The 23,503-nt window shown below is 38.9% G+C and overlaps 1 protein-coding gene and 1 long non-coding RNA gene across 2 annotated transcripts; one reads left to right on the top strand and one right to left on the bottom strand.

Moving 5' to 3' along the window:
- The first annotated feature begins 5,914 nt into the window (after positions 1-5,914).
- On the top strand, positions 5,915-11,754 carry LOC118798114. Its single transcript, XR_005005977.1, has 3 exons — positions 5,915-6,185; positions 9,914-10,224; positions 10,871-11,754. It is a non-coding gene; the product is annotated as an uncharacterized LOC118798114 (long non-coding RNA).
- Positions 11,755-17,562: 5,808 nt separating this feature from the next.
- On the bottom strand, positions 17,563-23,268 carry LOC118798113 (lipopolysaccharide-induced tumor necrosis factor-alpha factor homolog). The gene is made up of 5 exons (XM_036557461.1): positions 23,134-23,268; positions 20,432-20,553; positions 20,048-20,236; positions 17,866-17,998; positions 17,563-17,765 (listed from the first exon to the last, which is right to left on the bottom strand). Exons 2-5 carry the CDS (start codon positions 20,535-20,537, stop codon positions 17,660-17,662), a joined length of 534 nt encoding a protein of 177 aa, XP_036413354.1. The 5' UTR covers positions 20,538-20,553; positions 23,134-23,268; the 3' UTR covers positions 17,563-17,659.
- Between the last annotated feature and the right edge of the window lie 235 nt (positions 23,269-23,503).

The raw sequence follows: 23,503 nt of genomic DNA, 5'->3' as shown, positions 1-23,503 counted from the left end.
GTAATCAATGTCATGTATCATTTGTATAGTTTAAGAAGGGAGACAAACATATTTTCACAGTGACAAAGTACTGTTTATCAATCACACCATGAACTGAACATCACAAAAAATGATTACTGAGTACATGCAAACACACTCATTGTTTATGTGACATCATAAAATCACAAACAATTTGCATATCTTCACCTATTCAGCTCCGTCTACTCACACATAAGTTACAAGCAGTGTTTCAGCTTGATCTCCTTTTTGAATGAGGAATTTTTATGTACATCTGTCATGAAGGCAGAATAACAAAAACAGACTGTTTAATTATAACTGATAAAGAGAGTTTGGAAAATATGGCAGTAATTCCAGACTTTTGCAATTATGATACAATTTGCGATTATGCAAATGAAATGGTGCACAATGGTTACAGTTGCATTTCCCATGTGAGTGTGCATTATTTAACACATCATTCAAATTCAAATGCAAAATGTGCATCTGTGGTTGCATTTCTGTATATAATGGCTGGAAAAAGTTAATATGGAAAATCTAAGCTTTTATCTAACTTGGCAGCAGTACCCCAAAGTTTACATCACTTCCTCTAAAAAGTTCCTCCTGACATCCCGCCCACAGCATTTGATTGACGGCTAGCCTTGTTGACAGCGAAAATGCAATTGCAAATACGAGCTAGAGCGCGATGGTGAGCGAATGCAATTGCAAATGTGATTGTTATTCCGTTTTTAATATCAGAGTCAGACCATTAAGACATACATACGTATACATACATACATACATCATCTAAACCGCTTATCCTTCTGGGTCGCGGTGTGGTGCTGGAGCCTATCCCAGCTGTCATTGGGCGGAACCATTAAGACAATAACAATGAAATATTAAAAGCACTTTGCTTTCCAGCCATTATATACAGAAATGCAAATGCAAATACACATTTTGCATTTAAATTTGAATTATGTCTTAAATAATGCACACTCACACGAGAAAAGCGACTGTCAACGCACAATTTAATCAGCATTTTCATTTGAAAAACGTCTGAAAGTCCACAAGACGCTGCCACAGATGGTCATGTAAAAATGAATTATGACTGTTTTTTGGTACATAAATCCACACAATGTCATAAGTTAACACTTTTCCAGTATAACCTGCAAATAAAAGCTAAATACTGTAAAAATCAAGAAGCTGGACGAGCATTTCTCGAAGTGCACCATTCCTTACCGCAATCTGTTGTATTAAAGTATATATTAAAGAATACAGTTACTTGCAGTGTAAGAATACAGGCTAAGAAGGAAAGACAACCTGATCAAATATTTGTAGTGTAGCTAAAATTGGCAACCATTTGCATTTACCTAAAAAAAACCTAAAACCATTTGCACTTAATGCCACCTTAAAGAGAAAACGAAACAAGTAGTGTTTTATGGACCAAGAAAGGACATCAAGATAAGATATTTAGATTTCTGTGGTGCACCTATATCTGACAGTACCACATTCCAAATACCATTTCAAAGAAAACAAAAGCACGTATTGTGTTTCACTCAACGTCATTGTTCATGCTGCTTTCATGACCATGCTTTTGACTTCCGAGTGTAAAAAATCACGACTCTCCAGCTCGCAGTTCCTTGCTGAAAAAGGACCTTTAGAAACCAGAATTACTCTCTAATCAAATGCTTTTAGAATCAGCAATTGGTCACCTGTTAAAGCATTAGGATAAAGCATTACACTGTGATATTAACCCTTTAAAAAAGCCAAAACCCTTACAAAACCATCAGGAGACAACAGCAACACAATGTTTTTTTTTCCAGCTGGGTTCCCAGTTTTTCAAGAGCTCCGACTTCCCCTAGCTGGAATTCCCTGCCATTACTGTGACATTGCCTGTAGACTAGTAGTAATAGGATGTTTTGAGAGTTTTAAGATGACCTTCAAGTTTCTGTTTGTGCATGTTATTCTAATCCAGTGGTTGGATTGGAAGTTTCAGTCGATCTGTTGTGAGATAACTGACCAAACTGTGGGCTATGATGTCATTTTTGTCTCTATATTAATGGTGAGTTGTCATAGCTTACATCCATTTAAAAATGAATGAACCAAACCACTTTCTTTTTAATTCCAGTGTAAACGCTTTTCAACCCTTTACCAGGCACACTTCAATAACCTAAGAAAAGCTCCATGAGTTTGCATTGGAGTCCCTGTAGTTACTGAACAATAACAGTAATAACATCTCCCTACAGTGGTGGAGTGTAACTCATCTTTAAATAATACAAATCATGCTTTGAGCCCCCGTCATGGACAGCTGTGCACCTGCCTTTGTTGACAAGCTGAAGGACGTAGAATCGGCAAAGACAACATCAGAAGAGAAAGAACCCTGTCGACTGACGAGGTGGAGTAATATTACAGGATTTTACACAATTATGACTCTGCACAGTTTTATTTATTGTGACATCAGAGATGAACATGAAAAGAAAAACAAAAGAATTTCAGTTCTGCTGAAATACTGTGGCGTCCTTTTATCTCTTTTAGCTCTTGCCAACACATAAAAGCCAGTCCAAGATTTGCTCTTGTCTGTCTCTTTCTTGGTCACTCTTCCTTTCCTCATATTCCTCCGACAATGTCTTCTTTTGTCTCTTCGCAGCCTCTGCTACGATGTCGATATGGGAATTACAGAGCTACTTCTTATAGCTAGCGGAGTTGTTGGTGTGTGACGTAGGTTTCATGCCAGCTCTTCCAAAGTTACATAGTGCTCTAGCAAGCTTTCCAGGCCTGGAGTGGCAATGAGACACTCCATTCTCCCTGTTATGAGTCACTGTACCATAAAAATGATTTTAAAGTTGTTATTTTATTAGATAAAATTGTTACCTAATGTTGCTTTTAAGAGCCTTTTATTAGCATTCAGCAGCCACATGAATGCTAATGTACTGTGACCAGTGGGGGCACTCTGAGGTGGGAAATAGGAAGCTCTGAGCTGAAAAGCTATCAGGCGTCATGAATGCAGCATTAGTCACATGTTCATTAGATGCCAGTGGTTAAAGGCACGAACAGCCACCACAATTACAGACGTATGTACAGTAAATTTGCTCAAATAACTTATTTTATTGGTTTTCTAAGTGAAAATAAGTGAACACCTCCTCTGCAGAGAACACTCTTCTGCATATTTTAATGCACAATGAAATGCATTCCAAACACTAAAATGTATTTCAGAATATATTGACATTAGAAATGTACATACAAATGTATCATACAAAAATAAATGTATGTACATATATTTATTATAAACATTTGAAAAATACTTCACTGTTTGGATAACTGTTTGAAATGAATTTGTATTCCTGTATCTCAGTTTTAAATATTAGCAAATGAACCTTTAACATGACAAAAGCAAGTGTGGTAGGTATTGATACACTGCAGTTATGATTTGATATCCTGTTTATTTGAAATACACTGTGTGAGAGCTCTGTCTTACCACATTGGTATCCTGCTTAATACAAAGTCAGTACCATTCATTCAGTTCATGTATATTTAGTTATTCCTGTAACCTGTTAAAAATACATAAAATAAAAAAAAACTATAACAAATACAAATAAATACATTTAAATACATTAAAAATATATTCAGCAAATGTATTTTTGGCCATTTACATACACTGCAAAAATATATGTGACAAATACATTTGACATATATTTTTCCATATGGGTGTGCAAAAGTTATGGCACATTTTATATTTTACATTTTAATTTTTTTCCATTATGTTCAACTCTGCAAATAAATAGAACTTGTGCACTAAAATTGGGAGAAAAATATCATATAACACCTAAGTGTGTTCTCTGTAGAGGATGTCTTTACTTATTTTCACTTAGAAAATCAACAAAATGTGTCATTTGACCAGGGAGTGTTCAAACTTTTAGGACTGTGTGATCTGTACCCTCCAAATGTGTAATATCTGTCTCTGAGCTCTTTTACTGCACCTTAAAAATAACTTTATTGCTTTTATTCAAAATCTATCTGTGAGGGAAACAGTTTTGGTAGCTGATTCTGATGGCCTGTAAGTTTAATTCCAGTGGTTGTAGACTGGTGTCACTCTGTGATTAGGTCAGAGGCCTCTATGGCTGAGTCTCACACGTAATAAAGGCAAGGCAACCCGTCATGTCAGGATCTAATGTTTGTATAAAACGCTGCCGGTGCGGTTCCGCCGTGAGGCTGGAGGGGGTTTGTGTACAAATACAATACTTCTTTTTCATTAAAAGTTCAGCATGTTAGCCTTCTTCAAAGGCTGTTTTTATGGGTAAAAGATGCTAAAGGCTAATGCTAACGGCAAGCAGTGAGCTGCCATATCTTGGCAACGTTGTGATGTATCACAGCTGTTAAGGCGCGTCTCAAACGTTTGCAGATACCTTCATCACGATGCGGCCTTCTAAGACACTGACCTATGAGACATCAAAGGAAGCTAATCATCGAGACTTCAGTTTCAGATACAGCCGGGATTTTAAGACTTTTTTGTTGCTCGCACATTTGAGCTGCTATTGAAGTGAAGCTGCGTCAGTGCAAAAGAGCATTAAATATGGAATAACTGATATAAGGTTATTAAGAGGGAAATATGAAGCGCTTGTTCAATGTGCTCTGAAAAACAAGCACTATGATAAATGAGTGTGTTTACATGCACTCAATAATGCAGTTCTCTGATTATTCAAATGGTCATGTAAACAGCACACTCCGATTTCTTAATATCAGTGTAAGGCCTAGAAATCCGAATAAGAAATCTGATAAAGAGGCTGGATTTTAGCTCAGTAATCAGATTTCTCAGTGCATGTGAACTCTTACTCTGATTTCTTTCGGATTTCTCAGTCTGCGCATGTGCAAAACAGACGGCTGTACCGGAAATAAGCGAGCAGCGTCGTCGCGAGACGCAGCAAAACACTTTTGGAGCGACACTGAAACCAAATACATGCTTGACGAAATGAAGGATTTAAATATTCTTCATCTTCTAGATGATGTGTGTTCATATTTTCAGGTAACGTAACTCAATGTTTTAAAAAAAAAAGCTGCGGCATGAAGTTCGAATTTTACATTATGTTTACGTCACGTCTTCTTCTGCGAGTTTATTGGCTGGTTGCGAAGCAGAAATCCGATTACTGCCTGACTCATGTAGACCAGGAGTTTTCACATTGTCTGATTACCCAAGTGCACGTTAAAAAACGTTAATTGGATTACTGACAAAATCTGATTTTCTGCGGTTATCGGGTTACTGAGTGCATGTAAACACATTCAATGTTTTCCGAATTGTAACCCACAGAAAATTTTAGAGTACAAATTACCTTATGAGTGTCTGACACTCACTTCATATGACTGTTTACTCACTTCATATGACCTACATAGAGAAATGTTTGAAAAATGTGAAAAAATATCACCCTGTCAAAACCCTGGAGGGGAAAACCCACAATGTCACGGTATATAACAAGGTGCCCTGATCCAGTCGAGGACAAGCTGGATCCGGATCAGGTTTGTTCCACCGCAATTTAAGCCATGCGTAAACAGTTGTTTTGTTAAATGCACACACGTTTACATTTTTTCCAGACGTGCTGTATCTGAGGGATTGTTTGGTGGCCTGTACAGCTTTAGACACACCTGTGTCATTCCACAGAATTCCGAGAAACAAAACGACATCAAACTGGCTCATCTGAACATTGTCTCGTGACAAAGCAAGACAATAGATAGAGAGAGAAAAGTGAAAGTGTCCTCATTTCCAAACAGATGAAACTAATATGTACGTTTTAACTGGTTAACTGGTTAACTGGTTAAAGATTGTCCACAGAGTGTCCGTCTCATTGTTCTCATCTCTCCCCTTCAGTTCTTAGAGACATGAAGTGCTTTGCTTTACCACGTCCCACCTCTGGGCCTCCAATACCCCAGTGCTGTACAGTGTGGGAGGTTTTGACCCACCTAGGTCAGCCACAACATTGTGCTGCCTTAAAACCTTGTGCATAAGGGTTAATGTGTCAGTGTTTTCCTGGCATTCTCTTCCCTGTGTAAAAGCAGAGAGAGAAACCTGTTCTGGAATGCTGCTGGAGCCCATTCTGCTTCTGCTTTAATCTGTTTATCTAGCACACAGTCGACCTTTCCTCTGTTCACGCACAGTCTCCTCGCAGCTCTGAGAAGGGAAGCATCGAAATCGCCACACAAAGAACTCGACACATAAAACTCAGGTATGTCATTGTTTTCAGTGTTTTTAGGTGTGAGGGGCTATTTACACTTTCTTATATTCAGTAACTATAGTATCTTGACAAAAAAGATACAAATAAAGAATGAAAGAGGAGTTATTTATCCCATTGGAAGCTTATTGTAATGAAGTGCTTACAATAATTCAGTTATTAATCACATTGTAACTATTAGTTTTAAGTTAAAAAATCGAGTAACGTGTCTTCAAATTTAGATTTTATTCCACTTTAAATTATTGTTCTGTTAACTTGCTATGCAATGTTTACTGAACTTGAAATTGTATGACAGCCACTTCCTTCTGTAAGTGCTTTTAAAGTGTACTTATTCCGTTATAAGTAAACAGCCATGGATTGTCAAGAGCTTATAGACTGTTTTGTCACACCACAGTACTGTTCTGTTTGTCTGTTTTTTTAAACATCAGACACTGAAAAATGTTTAGCTAGTCTAAATCCTAGTTATGAAATCCAACTGACTGAGTTAAGTTCAAAGTCATTGTCAACAGTTCAATGCTGTATTACTGTGCCAAGTCAACAAAAATCCTAGCGCTCTTAAACAAATAATCTTTGATTGTAACGTTGCTCATATGGACCAACTCATTTCCTGAACTACAACTATGCTGATCAGCCAGATAAACTAAAAGATGAGCAACAGGTTAAACGACTTCTCAATGTAGGTCATGAGTGACAGTGATTATATTATGGGTGAAGGGTATTTTACTCTGCTGTGTATCGTGCCTAACAAACACCCTTACTCATGATAAAATCACTGTAATGCACAGCCTTTGATTTCTTATTGCTTTATTAACCGAGTTATTCAGTCCATGATGGACAATTCTGTTCGTTTTGTTTCTTGGCCTCAAAATTGCTCAACTGAAATGATCCTAAAAAGCGTTTGCTCGGTTTGTGTACTATATTTAATGGAATAAAAGATATTTTTGGTAGTCTTGTCCGACTTTTATAACAGTGTGCAGGCAATACTCTTTCTACTCTATTTAATTCAGATTTTTTTGCTTTATGCATCAATCTACTTTTTATGGAGCGCAACAATTACTTTTGTTCTTAATTTTCTGAGAAAAAAATGTTGTATCTTTCTTTTAATATCTCAGTACATTATGCTGTATCACTCACATATTCTTTGAATATATTGTTTATTCATTTCCTGATCAATAAACAATGCAAACAATACAGCCATACATAAATAAAGGGATATATGTACATATTTAAAATGTATTAAAGAACACACCTTGTAGAATAGTGAAATTTTTTGTACATGAACATTACAATCTTACAAGATGCATTTATGTTCCCTTTTTTCAAGAAATATTTCCAATAGCAGAAGGATTTGTTGCCTTGCCTAATTGGGCAAAAATTAGGGATACATCAATATCGATACTAGTATTGGGTGTTGGGCTGATGCCATGATCATTTACTCATACTCCTCATAAAAATGCACCAATACCAGCACCCGATTCCAGCTGATGCCAGGCAATGAAAGCCTAGTGTACGCAGCCACGCTAATGAACAATTGACTCAAACTGGCAGAGAATGAGAGTGTTTTCTGACTCCATAGAGGTCAGACACAAAGTCACCGGTCACTTCAAACATTCTACCATGACAGATTACCGCCAGGAATACACTGTGTGATTTTAAACACACAAAAACACAGTCACAACCACCTTTTTTAATTTTGTTTGATAGAATTTGAAAATACTTTTGTGTGTAAATTTTACAATGAATGGACCAAAAGGAATGGGCCAAAATTACTTGGAAAAACATCTGGTTCTACTGACTTACATTAAAAGTAAATTATGTTTTTTTCTTCTCCTGTAAAGTTACCATTTTGGAGATACGATGTTTTGTTCCAACAACAGCGAAATGCTGACTTCATTCGATTTGACTGCATAGAATTGTGAGGTAAAATGTTAATTCTATGATTTTTGAAAACTGTCTTTAGGAAAATGGCTGAAGAGAGACTGTATAGTCCTGCCATGTACAGTTTCAGTGCACAGTGTGGCACAAGACAGCAAAGCTGCTGTAGCTCAGTTTTTCAGCATGTTTGCTCAATACTCTGGTGAGCACTGTTTCTCTGTCTGTAGACAGAGCTGTATGTAGAGTTGCATTACATGTAGCTTGTCAATCAGACATAGCGTTTTTATGCAGTGGTCATATAAATCTTAGGCTTTTTCCATACATGATGGTCTATTCAAATGTACAATGCAAGTCACAAAAGAACAAGATTTCAAAAATCACACAGTGTATGTCTGGCTTTAGAGGACACTCAACTACAGCTCAACCAGCCAAAAAGATTCCAACAAGATGTAAATCTCCAGAAGTTCCTTGGATGCATTATTTGTTGAAAGAGACAGATTAGGAGCCGCGATCAAAACTATGAAACTTACTTTTCTTACTGGTGTACAGAAGTTCCTTTTCTTCACTGCAATGCAAGCATGTCATTTAACCTTCTGGGTTGCACATACCATAATGCCCATATGTTTCATATCAAAATGCTCCATTATTTATTACTTTTCGAAAAACGCTGCAGCAACTTAAGCTGCTGTAAACTCTTTGTACGCCATTTCACATGCGTCTCCGATGTCAACTGAATGAAGAACGAAGGGTTTCCGATGTGATGGGTCAGTCCTTAGTGATTTTAGAGTGTCTGCTGGTCATTTTCACACAAAACGTAGATGGACACACGAATCCACCAATTACACATGGTTAAAGGGAGATGAGGTGTATCTCAGCCCCTCTTTACAGCCTCATAACTCCAGATGTGAGTCATGTATGATCTCGTGAAAAATGGAATTAAAAGGGTGACTCTATAGATTCAGGATATGTTTGAACCGTATTTCTGCACTGTATAATCACAAAGATACAGAAACAAATATAGAAACACCAAATGTGACGACAGGTGCGTTCATGGACCCCAGAGGGTTAAAATCAGCTGGATTTGAATGACTTAAATTGTTGAACATTGCACTCATCTACACGAACACTAGCTTAATTCTAAGTAAATATCTCTATTGATAAGTACTAAGAAATGTAGTCATTAAAAATGATATCAATGCATCCCTAGAAAAAAACTGCCATTGGTTAACCCCTTAAATGGCTAGTGCTTGCCGGTGGGCCCACATTTGTGTTACACACATCTAGAACCTAAGAATAACTCAACCCCTTTACACTGAAATCCCCATAGTTACTGAAAAATAAGCCTTAGTGTGTAATAAGACTGGCTTCGTCCTCCTCCTTTCTGAATTATAGTATAAAGAACTCCCACTGTTCCCAGGCCCACCTCTGGACGTCTGATCATACAACCCTCTAAAGAAAGTAACAGCAGGTCTGCACAGCGCACACGACAACATCTGATAAAAATGCAGCTGCGTCTTGCCATATAAACAAGAACAAGTGATACAGGATATTGATTTCTTATACAGAAATCTAAACACCATTTTAGGTGTACAGTGTGAGGACAAGGGAGCTGGGAGTTTATTTTGTTGGACGGCACAATACTCAGTAATGACTGGCATCTTCGTGTTCCTCCCAGAGGTAGCTGTGGTAATTTAGACTGTTGTAACAGAAAGTGTATCAGCCCTGGACAAACATGCAAATGCTTTCAATTACATTAGTCCTACTTGTTCCTTTACACATCAACAGACTTCACTTAGCCCTTAAAAATGCATTCAGTTACTGCAAAATGCTTTTCAATGCTTCCACAGATACATCCGCATCATGTATGCATACACTCAAGGGGTGGCTCAACCCAGGGTCATAGTCCATCAACCGGCCCAGCCTACAATAATCCAATCTTCAGGCTCACCAGCATTAATCCAGGCTCCAAAGCCAGCAGTGGTAATTCAGGGTGGGGCTTCTCCTGTTGTGTACCAACAAGCTGCTCAACCAGCCGTTGTGATGCAGTCCGCAGTTCAACCCGCTGTTCATGTAGTCCAGCCCCAGGTTATGCCAAGAGTGATCCAGGCTGTGGCTCAGCCAGGGGTCACAGTCTACCAACAGCCAGCAAATGGAGTGGGTGAGTGTTTCAGGACTTTAGGAGTGGGCTGGAAACATGTATATTCCTTATGATAGCATTGCAATACAAATATCTTGTTTGTGAGGTCAGACCATGTCTTCAACATGGTGGTGGTAGTATAAGGGAAAACTGGTTGAGGGATGGGGGAACTCTAAGAACTTAGGCTGGAGTTCAGGGCAGCTTCTGCCTGTAACTAGAAGGCCAGACCCCCTAGCTGTGGTGGGACTATTGTAGGACTGAGGAACAGGAAAGAGGTGGGTCTCAGTGGCGATTGCAAACATTTTGCCACAGGAACGGAAGGTGAGGATGCGAATTTATAGGGCGTTAGATTGGAAGAAGAGGGGTTTCAACCATGCTCCTCCCCCCAAACTACAAATAACATAACTACATTATGATAAAAGTGTCAATTATAGTGAAAATGAAGATTGTCTTAAATTAAAAAATATAATAGGAAACTATAATAAAGACTCATATTTGAATTTGCAAGGTTCAGGGTCTGTGTTTTTGTGTTTCTTTAGTTATTCATCCCTTTGAAATCAGACACGAATTTGCCTGGGTTGGGTATGAAAATGTAAAGATATCTAAGACAAGCACTTGCACACTCACAGAGAGCTTACTTAACTATTTCTCTGATCTTTCTTTTCAGTGTATCAGCGTTATTACTGATTTCATCCTCCAAGAGAACCTGGAGAACCCAGAGAACCTGGAGAACCCAGAGGACCCGGAGAACCCAGAGGACCTGGAGAACTCCTGTCTGATATGACGATGTCTACAAATATGGTGTTTGATAAGATATATTGAGTTTCAAAATAATCAGTGAGGAAATGTGTATTCTCTATAAAAACTAATCTCTAGGAAAGGTTTTAATTAAATTTTGAGGTCTTGATAACTTTGGGTGTCTATTAATAAACTATTAAACCAGTAGAGCAATTACTAGAACACAGTTTCACTTTTCTACTTTTTGTAATGTATAGAAGATAGAACATGTTTAGATGTGCTGAAATGAATGTTTTTCAATCCTGCAGTGATACCAAACTTAAAAAGCAGTTTGTTTCCCCAAAATTGATTTCTTATTTTTGTGGCACCCAATTTATTAGCGTGATCTCAATCAGTTATAAAGTTATTAGCGCACAAATTAATGAAAGAGTTTGATCATGTTACTTTGACTGACAGTAGACTCTCAAAGAGAAGCGTGTAAGTGTGGAACAGCACTTGATGAGCTGAAATGTTTGTGAGATTTGGGTTGATGGAAAAATGATCCTTTAGTTCATCTGAGCTGTTATTTTGCTATATTTTAACCCTCCTGTTATGTTCTGCATCAAACTGACCCATTTCAAAGTTTAAAAATACAGGAAAATAAGCTTAATAATGTTTGGAAGATGAAACCCTTTCAAAGTCTAAATAAGAATAAACAGAACAAATGTGTTGAATGCCTACGCTCTTAAAAAGATGGTTCTTCAAGGGTTCTTTAGTAATGGAAATGGTTCTATTTGGAACAATGAACAATCAAAGAACGCTTTGCTTGATTAAAGTGTTCTATATAGCATCAAAAAGGGTTCTGCTACTGTTACAATGTTAAGCTTGTAACCATCGAACCTTCTTTAGTGCTATATAGAACCATTTTCAAAAGTGTTTAAAGAACCCTTTCATGACGCAAAGAACCCTTTAATCATGCAAAGCGTTCTTTGAGTGTTCACGGTTCTATATGAACCATTTTCTTTACTAAAGAACCTTTGAAAGAGCCATCTTTTTTTAATTATGTAGTTTTTGCCAATGTACAGAAAGAAAGTTTGAAAATGATTTTTAAAGAAAAAAAGGAAGTGGAAAAATTAAATATGAATTAAATTTGACATTAATTGAGCAATTGAAATTTAAATGTTTAACTACTTTCAGATGGTTAAACACACATTGAGTCAGTTTGACGCGGGAACATTACTGCTGTTCCTTACAGCTGAACATAACAGAAGGGATAACAAAAGTATTTATGTGTTTATATATGAATAAAAATATGTCTGTGACTTCAATAAAAGCAGATATGTGACTTGATTGCCGCTGCATGAAGTACTTTGATATATGTTTGATATACAGCTTTTCTACATGACCTTTTACTGTAACACATGCAGACTGAAGCCAGACAGAAGTGTTTTGAGTAAAATGAAAATACCATGAAGTGAGCAGCATTAAGGCAGGATGTGTGTGTGAGCAGATTTATTTAAAAGAAACCAAACACTGATATAAAGAAAACAAAACACTGAGAATAATAATAATAAAAAAACAAACAAACAGAAGATAACACTGGAAAACGGAGAAGACTGCAAGACTGAGTAAGACCAAGTAAAACACTGAGCAGACAAAGGCATAATGAAACAAAAGGGGCTACTTATAGACAAGCCTACTACTAAAGACTAAACAAAATAAAAGTCTTTTCTCTGCATCATAGGTTCTCAAACTTTTTCACACGCACTTGACCACTAACAGTCCACAAATGACCACAAAAGCTTCCGCAGTCCACGAGACTCAATCAAATAGTTTTCTTTGACACACTGCATGAGAGCTGAGGCACGTTCAGTCTCAAAGTTTCGCTATGGTTTCTGGGTTGAACAACATAATTTGTCAAAACGGTGTGAAATGGTGTGCAACAGGCTTTGAGGTAGAAGTCTACATGGAACTGTTTTTTCAATCCTGCTCCCACCCGCTCCCGCAGAAAATCAAAATTATTTGTCCTGCCCCTGCCCGCAAACAAAATGTTTTGTCCTGCTCCTACCCGGGCAGTTCCATCAAGGCAAACTGACTTCCAATATCAGACATAGTCTTTTTACAAATACATTGTCCTCTGCTGAAATAACAGGCACTCAGCAGCTGTGGCCGTCAGACTAAAGGTTCTGTCATCTCTGTAAGCTACGAGAATTTGCATGTTGTTCACATGATTGGTTGCTTGGCAACTCTTTATAATGACTTCATTCATCTTAGCTGTTTTACTGTCATCATTTTTTGTTGTTTATGTAGATGATTTAGTGATCGTTCTACTTTATTCGTTATTCGTTAACTTGCGGGATTTCTCTTCATGCATGCTTCATCCTGCTCCCACCTGCAGTGGGCTGGTTCCCACTCGCTCCCACGCACAACACTAAACATTTGTCCCGCATTTGTCCCGTGCTGCGAGATAATGTCATGGGTCCTGCAGGTCCAGCAGGAATCCGCAGAAGAGCAGACCTCTAGTTTGAGGTATGCGTCCTCTTGTTTGACTTGTGTGTCAGAGGTGTTACCCAATCAGCAGCCTTGTGCGCATAAACCCCGCCATATTAAAAAGGCAGTCCACACAATAGGACTGGACAAGGGACTGGACCAGGGACTGTACAAACATTGAACAAGCACAGGGCCAAGGACAAAATCCAGAACGGAGAGTGTGACTTTTGTCCTTTAGTTTTGAGTGACTCTACACTTTAATTATGTTTATTAAACATATAAATCATTTTTCTTAAATCAACTGATTGAACAATCAGTTTTATCACTATCAAAACAATCATAAGACTAGCAAAACTGTACCAAATGTTTCAGTAGCGACAATTTTAGTAAATTTCAATCAAAATTCAATAACACTAGCCTGTACCTGACTACAAAACACAGCTTTCAACAGTTGTACATACATAAAATAAAATATTTTTAACTGAAACACAAAAAGTTCACATAATTGCAGAAAATATGTTTCAGTAGTGACAATTCTTAATGTTACACAGTGATTTTCAGACTTCGGAACACATCAAAACGTGCTTCAAAACAATGGGATCTAAGTGCTGACTATGTGGCTATGAGGGACAGGATGTAGTATCACTTCCTGTTCTAGATTGCAGGGGTGTGGCTAAAATAAGGCTCCGACTATGTACTAAAACTCTGTTTCAGCAGTGACATTAAAACGTGGGACAATTGCTATTTTTAGTATTTAGAAATTAAGCTCAAATCTAAATCTTTCAGCGTTTAAAGAAATTCATTCAACAAAAAATATTTAAGTCTTATTTTCACATGTAAACCTCACAACAAAAAGTACTCTATAAATGATGATTTTATATATATTTAGCTTATTACTATCTCTGTTGCCTTGAGTTTAAATAGATCATGACATATTCTTTGTAAATATTTAAGGTCTGAATACTTCATTGTTTTTATTTTATTTTATTTATTTATTTATTACTGTGAGACCACAGTTTGACCTAACTTGATAGAATGGTCCATATACAATAACAGCACTAGGTGGCACTATGGGACAATATGCTGGCTTGCTCTTGCTCTCTGGAGCACTAGGAGGTGCTGTGGGACCAGTATAACAAGGACAGACAAAAAGGAGGTATGAGACACAGCAGAGATAAAGGAGAGATGAGAGTTCAGTTGCAGACAGAGGAGACATATGTGAGTTTATTGAGGTCTTGTTCTCAGGAGAAACATCTGAGCAGCAGGAGAGACTTCAGTTAAAGTCTCCTCCTAACTGGTGAATCCAGATATCCACAAGAGACGAAGGTCCAGTTTCCAAAAAGCATCTTAGTGTTGACATAATGCTAACCAGTAGAGAGAGTGTTCAGTATGATGCTCGTTCTACCAAGTAAGAATCATCTTTGTGCCGTGATGCTTTCGGTAAACCCAGCCCAGAAGAATTCCCCCAGCAAAGTTTTAGGGTGTGTTTAGTACCCAAGTGTGATCTACTGCTTGCCTCTTGTTGATGGATGACCTGGGGGTTGTCAAATTCCTTCTGTGTTCCTAATGCTATGACTGGCACTAGTTTCATCTTGGCATTTCACTTCCTGCTGATCTGGAATGGCTATGTCAGTCATCAGGTATGTCCTTTCTTTCTTGCAGCACTACGCCAGGACGGTTCACTAATATTGTCCGGTCAGTCACTATGAGTATGATGGTCGTGCCCTTGCCATTGGACGTGCTCATAGTTCCTTTCAGATACTTCTACACTCAGGTGCTTACATATGGCCCAATGGGCGTAGCTGGCCACCTTGTTATGTGTGTGGTTGTTCTCAGTGCACTGTGACATGACTGTGACAATCCAGGTATGGGCCAAGCTGTCAAATCCACTTTGTATCAAGACTGCTCAGGTATTGCTACCAACATCTTACGAGCAGGTGCTTTTGCATCCACTAGACACTCTTCTTTTTGTCTGAGAGGATCCTATTCTTGATTAAGTGGTTGTAGATCTTGTTGTGCATCTTGGAGAGAGTGAGCAGGCAGGTGATCGGGTAGTAGTTCTTGGGGGTGTTTGTGTCTTTGCTCCTAGAGAGCAGGGTGGTTATAATGGACGACTACTCAAGAATGCTTATTGGGTCTTCTTTATGGCCCTTGTGAGGCCCTCATACAGATGTTTGGTAGCAGAAGAGCGCTGACGGCTATCTCTGTCTGGTGCCGTACAGCTCTAGTGAGTTTCTCTAGATGCCATTAATCACGCCGCTGTCAATCTTGGTTGCTTCTTCATGGTAATGGCACCACGTGTCATCTTTGCAATGTATTGTGTCTATAGCTGCCTTGTTTTCATTTGAGATGGCTCAGACGTCAGAAGTCGTTGAGATGTAGTCTGGGTTTAAGTACTGTCTGGCTTTTTTGGAGGCTTTCTTGTTACAACTAGTACAACTGTAGTAGTAGTTACAATAGTACAACTGTTTACATGACTACAGAAAACTATATCATATACATTGGCCAGAAAAACATGACCAATAGAGGTGCTTCAAAGGCTTTTTTATTCATTTTTAATCTGAGAGTTTCCCTGAACAAAAGACAAAGTATAGAGAAGCTTTTAAAATGAAATCTCATAAACATGTATGTACAGAAATGTTTTTACACAGAGTATATGTGCAAAATAGGTAAGCAGAGGCATTTCTAGACTGTGGGTTGTACTAGGGCACACCCTCCATCATAGGGGCACACTTATACATATTGGTAAACAACCTGCTAAACACAAAATAGGTTTACTGAAAATATATTTTACATGTAGATGTTACCCCTACAAGCACTCCTGTTTAGTTCCCCACTCTTTTCTCATCACTCCCTCTCCCGGTACCAGTACTTCCATAACCCCTACTCCCTGTACCAGTATTTCCATCACTCCTTCACTCTCTTCTCTACCTGTACCAATTTCTCCATCAATCCCTCCCCCACACAAGTACTACCATCAATCCTTCCCCCAGTACAGTATAACCATCAATCCTTCCCCGTACCAGTACCCAGTACTACCATCAATCCTTCCCCCAATTACAGTATTACCATCAATCCTTCCCCCGTTCCAGTACTGCCATCAATCCCTCCCCTGTACCAGTACTACCATCAGTCCTTCCCCCCGTACCAGTACCACCATCAAACCTTCCCCTGTACCAGTACTAGATCAATCCTTCCCCCTGTACCAGTACCACCATCAATCCTTCCCCCGTACCAGTACCACCATCAATCCTTTCCCCTGTACCAGTGCTACCATCACTCCTTCTCCCCGTACCAGAACCACTATTACGCCTATTCCCTGCAAAAGTCAGTGCCCCCTTTCTTTTGAACATGTGCCCTGGTAAACTGAGTCTGGCACCACCTCTGCAGATCAGTAAAATAAACTCAAATCTCATTCTTTTTACAACATGCTGCTATTTACAGGAGCATTTATTTTTAAGTTAAGGTTACGGGGAGCAGTATTGCACTTTGCCGCAAACATACTCTAAGACGCAAATCTGACAAGTGGAAGAAATTTTACTTTCTCATTTCGGTAAAGTCCAAATGACTAAAGAGCTCTGGAACGCTGAGGAACTTGTTCGCTCTGCTGACAGTTGTTATACAGGTTTTAAAAGTTATTAACAATGTACAATCACTTTGTTTCAAGTCTTTAAGAAACAAAATGAAGAAAATTTCAGGCAACCATTCCATTAAAGGGACCATATCATACAACAATATCATTTCCTTGTATTTTTTAAAAACAAAAACAAAAGCCGAAACAGCTCATATTGAATATTTTTGCAATATCAAAAAAATTAATTCTTTACATAAATCCACACATGTCCATTTACATATATACATGGTTATATATGTAGCCTTACCCATTCACACTGAAGTTATAAGGAGTGTTTCAGGCTGGGCTGCTTTTTGTCAATCAGAACAGAGCTCATTTACATATATCAGTCTTAAAGGCACAGTAACAAAAACAGCCTGGATAGCGAAAGGTTGGAAAATTGCAAATATGACTCAAGCCCACAAATAAACCTGTATAAATGTAATTTGTGGACATCTGTGAAAAAATAAAATGCAAGAAAAGTGTAAAATATGGCCTCTTTAAACATTTCAAATGAGATTAAATACATATAAGCTGCTGAAGCAGTGAAAGCTAATTTGTATAGATCTATCTCTCAGAGACAAACAGCGGCCATCCCTGAAACCCGACTGAAGCCCATATTACAGCTGGAAAGTTTCACATGCGTCGGTAAATGGAGATGATGTTGTGGCAGTGGGGGCAGCTGTGTTCCACGTCTTTACAGGCATTCACACAGAAGGGAATCAGACAGAACGGCCAAATGCTGCAGAAAGAGAGCAGAGGAACCGTAAAGCTCAGTGTGTCTGTGTGTGTGTGTGTGTGTGTGTGTGTATGCATGCAGATAAGAATGCGCGTGTTCTCACCCAGTAATACAAAGGCCTCCAAAAATGGTCCAGACGAGTGCTCCGTTGATGAATCGGGTCACTGTGACAATGTCACGTTGGCAGTAAGTGCATTTCAGCTGTCCAGGTATTTCTCTCAGGCGAGGCTGAATCACTGCAACCACACACACACACACACACACACACACATTTACCAACTAAAACTGCATTTAAAGGGGCACTTCAGGCAAAATGAAAAATGTAACCATCACTGTATCTGTTCTGAACATGCCGACTCGCCTCCTAAGGTGGTGCCACCGTAGTCTCAAGAAGTGAAAAAGACTAGAAGATGAGGAATCCCCCCTTCTGATGGTCTATCCTGAAGGTGCAAGGGACTTTTGAAAAAGTACCAACTGCTTGTATTCTGATTCTGATTCGCTGATTAGCTGATGTAAAAAGACTGGCAGGGGTGCGGTGGGGTGGGAAGGGGGCTGTATGATATATTTGCATAAAGCATGGCATGCCTGGATCATCCCATGGGTTTTATGAGTACATGTCCAGGGCCAAAGCCACTAGGGGGCCCCCAAGTGCAATGACAAAAATCAACAGCCGTTTTGACTTACTTTTCCAGCAGCACAGTGGAATAAATAACTTATTTGAGGCTTGTCATTGTATTATGGCTGATAATAATCCTGACACCCCACGTCTTTCCTAAACATCTGCTTCATTTTGTCCTCCAATCGCTGTTTAGCAACTGTTCCATTATCTGCCGTTGCCTCGGCCAAGCTTTCAGTGAGCTAGCATGTGAATGTACTTCAAATCTGAAGCTCAAAAGATCTGTCTGATTGGTAAATGCAAGACCTGATACCCTGACGGAGTAGAGGATGCCCAGTTCCAAAGCCAATCACAAATTCAAAATGTCAGCCTGAGTTAAAGAAAAATGTTGATGCGTTGTTTTCTGCAGTAAATGCGAACTGTCTCCTTCCATGTATCAAAAGTAAGACATTAAAATAAAAGCATTTGAAATGATGTAAAGATGGTCATTTCCACATTAAGTTGTTGTTTCTTGTCCTCACCATGGGTGTCATCAATTCCCACTCACTCCATATACGCTATACGGCCAAAATTACATGGACACCCCTCCTAATTATTGAATTCAGGTGTTTCAGAGACACCCTCTGCTAACAGTAAAATCAAGCACATAGCCATGCAATCTCCATAGACAGACACTGGCAGTAAAATGGGTTGTACTGAAGAGCTGAGTGACTTTCATTGTGGAACTGTCATAGGATGACACATTTCCTGTGAAATTTCTCTCCTGCTAGATCTGCCCCAGTCAACTGTAAGTGGTATTATTGTGAAATGGAAGCATCTAGGGGCAGTAACAGGTCAGCCCGAAGTGATAGATCACACAAAGTCACAGAGTGCTGAGACATGTAGTGCATAAAAATCACACATCATTTACCACAGAGTTCCAAACTGCCTCTGGAAGCAACATCAACACTAAAACTGTGCTTCATGAAATGGGTTTCCATGATCGAGCAGCTGCACACAGGCCTAAGATCACTATGCGCAATGCAAAGCGTCGGCTGGAGTGGTGTAAAGCGCAGCACCAATGGACTCTGGAGCAGTTGAGATGTTCTCTAGAATGAGTAATCACGGTTTGCTATCTGGCAGTCTCATGGATGGATCTAGGTTTGGTGGATGCCAGGAAAACGCTACCTACCGGAATTCATAGTGCCAACAGTAAAGCTCATATGTAACTTATGGCCATATACTGTATACACACAATGTTTGTAAATGACGCTCCTTGTCCCTGAGAACCCCTGCACCTAAATTTTAATATTTTATAAGCTGATCAGTTCAGATCTGACTAATAGTCCTTCATTACTGTAATGCGACAGTGTGTGACAATTTAGGCATTCAATTTACTGTTTACTGTTAGCATTAATTACTTCTTAGCTACATCACTCTATTTGAACATCAAAGATGTACTGGCTGATCAACTACACACAGGTAGGGGTGGAAATTGTGAAAATTTGATATTGCACCAAACTGCCATACAGCAATGTGTGTTATAATAGATTAGAAGTGCTGATGGTTTGTCTTGGCAGAATCTGAGCTCTGTACAAGCTGATCAACCCTAATCTGTCCATATTACTAGGCTGTGATCTCTTCTTCTAGACCTGAGGGACAAAACACTGACAAATCGTTGGACACTCACCCACAGGACTTACTACAGCCACAGCTGGTTGAACTGCAGGCTGGATTATTGCAGGTGGAGGTGCCTGCTGGATTACTGTTACAGTTGGTTGAGGTGCAGGCTGGATTATTGTAGTTGGAGGTGCCTGCTGGACTATGCTTACTGGCTGCTGAACCACAGGATCGATGAACATCGGAGCAGCCTGTAATACTTTTATTTCAGAGTGAACAATTGACACATATTAATCAACAAATTTATTACAGCTGAATAAAACTAGGTAAACATGAAGTGCATTTCTTTAGTCTTAAAACTCTACAGATGTGAAGAATTGGCAGGACTACTGTACAAGTCTAAAGGGATCAGAGCAGTTAGTGGACATTATAAGACGTTGTTAGTCGTGCTGACCTGGCTGTGGAGGAAACGCAGCCATCTGTGTCTGTTCCACTGCGTGGAATTCACTGTAACTCAGAACAGGGCCAGGGTATGGCGGAGGAAGGTCTTTCCTTTCCATGATTACAGATGAAAAACTGCAAGACAGAATGAGGTAAAATGAGGTTCTTTAGTTTTGCACTAATGTAGCAATGTAACGGAGGCTAGCAATGAGCACACTGAAAGAAAACTACATCGCCTAAATCATCACACTGGCCCTAAACCTTGCTTAAGTGGTTAAGTAATCCTATATAGTCCTGCTTATGTGGTTTCTGTGGTTTGCTGGACAGAGATTAAGCCTAGTCCTGGACTACATTTTCCTTTCAATGGAGAATCACCATTTCGAAAGTCGGGTACCTCAGCCTGTACGTGTTTTGTGCCCAAATGTTTCTTCTTTAGTTTAGAACTGGAGCTGCTAGGCTAACAATGCTAACCAACTATGAAAGCCAATAGTCACCGAAACCGTTCCCATAAATGCATTTAACAATCTTCATATGTTTTTTTTTCAAATAAGCTACACAAACAGAATTTGGAGAAACTACATGTGTAGATCTTATTTACTCATTTTAGCTCAAATCGGAACAACATTATCATCTGCACAGCATCCTGCTTTCCCATATTATTCCTCCCTCAATCTCTGGGAGGCTGGATCTCAGGGGTGTGTTGTCAAATGTCACAACGTAGAAACATAGCATTAGCACAGCAATAACTAAGGCTTGCTTACTGTAAGAATAAAGATAAACCTATAGAACAAAGAAATCTAGTCTGGGACGTCAGCAGTGGTGCAGCAGCTATACTCCAGCTCCATTTAAGTTGGAATAGGACATTTGTAAAAGAAGCTAACTTCAGCTTTATGGCAGCTTTGGGTCACTGAAGCTCATTTGTGCAAAAAAGGTGGTGCTCAAATTCATAAGCAGACATTGTATTGATTTTCAATAGTGCACTCGCTCAGCTTCTCTACCTATTTTATAGGTACTAAAGGTATTGAGAATTCCCGTAGACCCGTCTTTGCTTGTCTTACATGGAATGTTACCAAATCATGCTCAGTAAAGAAGTGATTCCGGTTATCCCAAATGGCCGCTGAACTGAGAAGTATTTTTGTTTTTATAGTTCATAGTAAGTCATACTGTCCTCTAAACCACATCGACATGTCTGCGCGACCTTAGTTAAGACCTGAGGTTTGAGTGGGTTCAGAGAAGCTTTGGGACAGTTTGGGAGACTATTCACTTCCAGTGTTTGTTAGCAACATTAGCCTAATTGCTCCAGTTCTAAACTAAAGAAGCAAAAAGTTGGACACCCAACATGTTTTGGCTGATCGACTGCATTTGGGGTGAGAGGAAAATCATATAAAACTGATTTATCACTGAACTGTTCCTGTAATAAGTGTCTGGCACGTACAGCTATCGAGAGAAATGGACCGTCACATAGCTACACACAGTAGTACACGGCACCTTAAAGTCTATTTTGTCTGTACTTTTGTCCATTTTTTAAGGTAACAGTACATCATACAGCGTCAAACTTCTTTTCAAACATGTCTAGACTGATCAGCTACATTTGGGTTGAAAGGAAACTTATGTAGATTTGATTTCTGCCCAAACTATCACTTTAAGTCAAAGCACCATCTGTTTTCTCTATTTCTCTTTCTCATTCTGTCAGTTCTGACCATAAGGCTGCATTTAATGGGGAATTCCACTTTTCAACATTCAGTCTTTGAGATGAAATAGTTCACTGTAGAGAAACTTACTGACTTCTTTACAGTGGTGCTGATAAGCACCAGATGTCATGATGTCTACCACACAAATACAGCCACTTTATTTACTATCCAAAACCACCAGTGAACCCACACGTAAGTTTTTATATGTAATGTTGATGATGGTAAAAAAAGAAGTACATCTGAAAAACAAGACTTTTTTACTTTTCTGAATATCTCAGACATCAGGCAGTGTATTCATAACCAAACCATGTTCTAACTTTCTCAGCTTTTAGAGGACTTAAACTCTTCAGACGTCTGGTTCCTATCACCACCACTGTGAACAATTCAGAAGTTTCTCTAGAACAGAGCATTTCACACCAAAACCACTCTGAATGACTCTGTTTACATCTCCACCATTTATTTTATGCAGTTGAAAAGTCTCAATTAAGCATAAACAGCTGTACCTGTAACGTCCCAACCAGCAAGTCTGGCTGCATTTAGTTCTCGGTGTTAAATGACTGAATGCTCTGCACTCAGATAAGCACACAAGAATGTTTGCTTGTCAGAAAGCCTGTTCTGAGTATTCCACCTATTCAGTTCTCCGCAGTCTATATTTGTTCTACTTGTATGTTTTATTGTGAGCCTACTAACAAACTCTTTTAGCTAAAAAAATGAGCTGCATATATAACATACAGCATGTGCAGTGTATCAATAACCTTTTATTAATCATTTTAACCTGTAATGAACAACATCCAACATGTAATAATACATGACTACTGCTGTACTCATTCTAATTATATGCATTAATAGTTTGCTAAATTACTTATAAATACATTCGGCCTCCCTATAAAGTTAATTCATTGCTTTACTGGACTTGTTTTACATTTACTCACCAGAAGAATCGACGATGCCCTCATTTCTTTCATATCTTTTGTACATAGACACCAAACATGTACTCGCATACACACATATACGGGGTACATACCTGCGTTTTGTGGATATCTGAAGAGATCTGAAGTTTTATCTTGCTCAGCTTAGATGCCACAAAGGATATTACCTCACGCCTGTGAAAGCGAGATATGATTTATCTTACAGAGGGCGAGAGAGTGTGAGAGAAGGGGGAGGGACAAAAGAGCAGAGTCACAAGTGACAGGAGACTTTTCAACAGGCTAAAACATTGCAACATTGCAACATTATATTTGGATACCAATGTTACTATTTTAGTATCTGATGTTTTCATTGGAACAATTTCATAGCTGTTTCATGTTTCTTAAAGAAACCGCCATATTCGGAAAAGTTCCAAGTGAAAATGTGCAATATTTATATCGCTGCTGTCGGAACAAAACAGTTTTTGG

This window comes from Colossoma macropomum, unplaced genomic scaffold (genome assembly GCF_904425465.1).
Source record: "Colossoma macropomum unplaced genomic scaffold, Colossoma_macropomum, whole genome shotgun sequence".
Lineage (NCBI taxonomy): Eukaryota > Metazoa > Chordata > Actinopteri > Characiformes > Serrasalmidae > Colossoma > Colossoma macropomum.
Note: the sequence above shows the minus strand (reverse complement) of the source record. Positions and strands in the feature narration are given on the sequence as shown.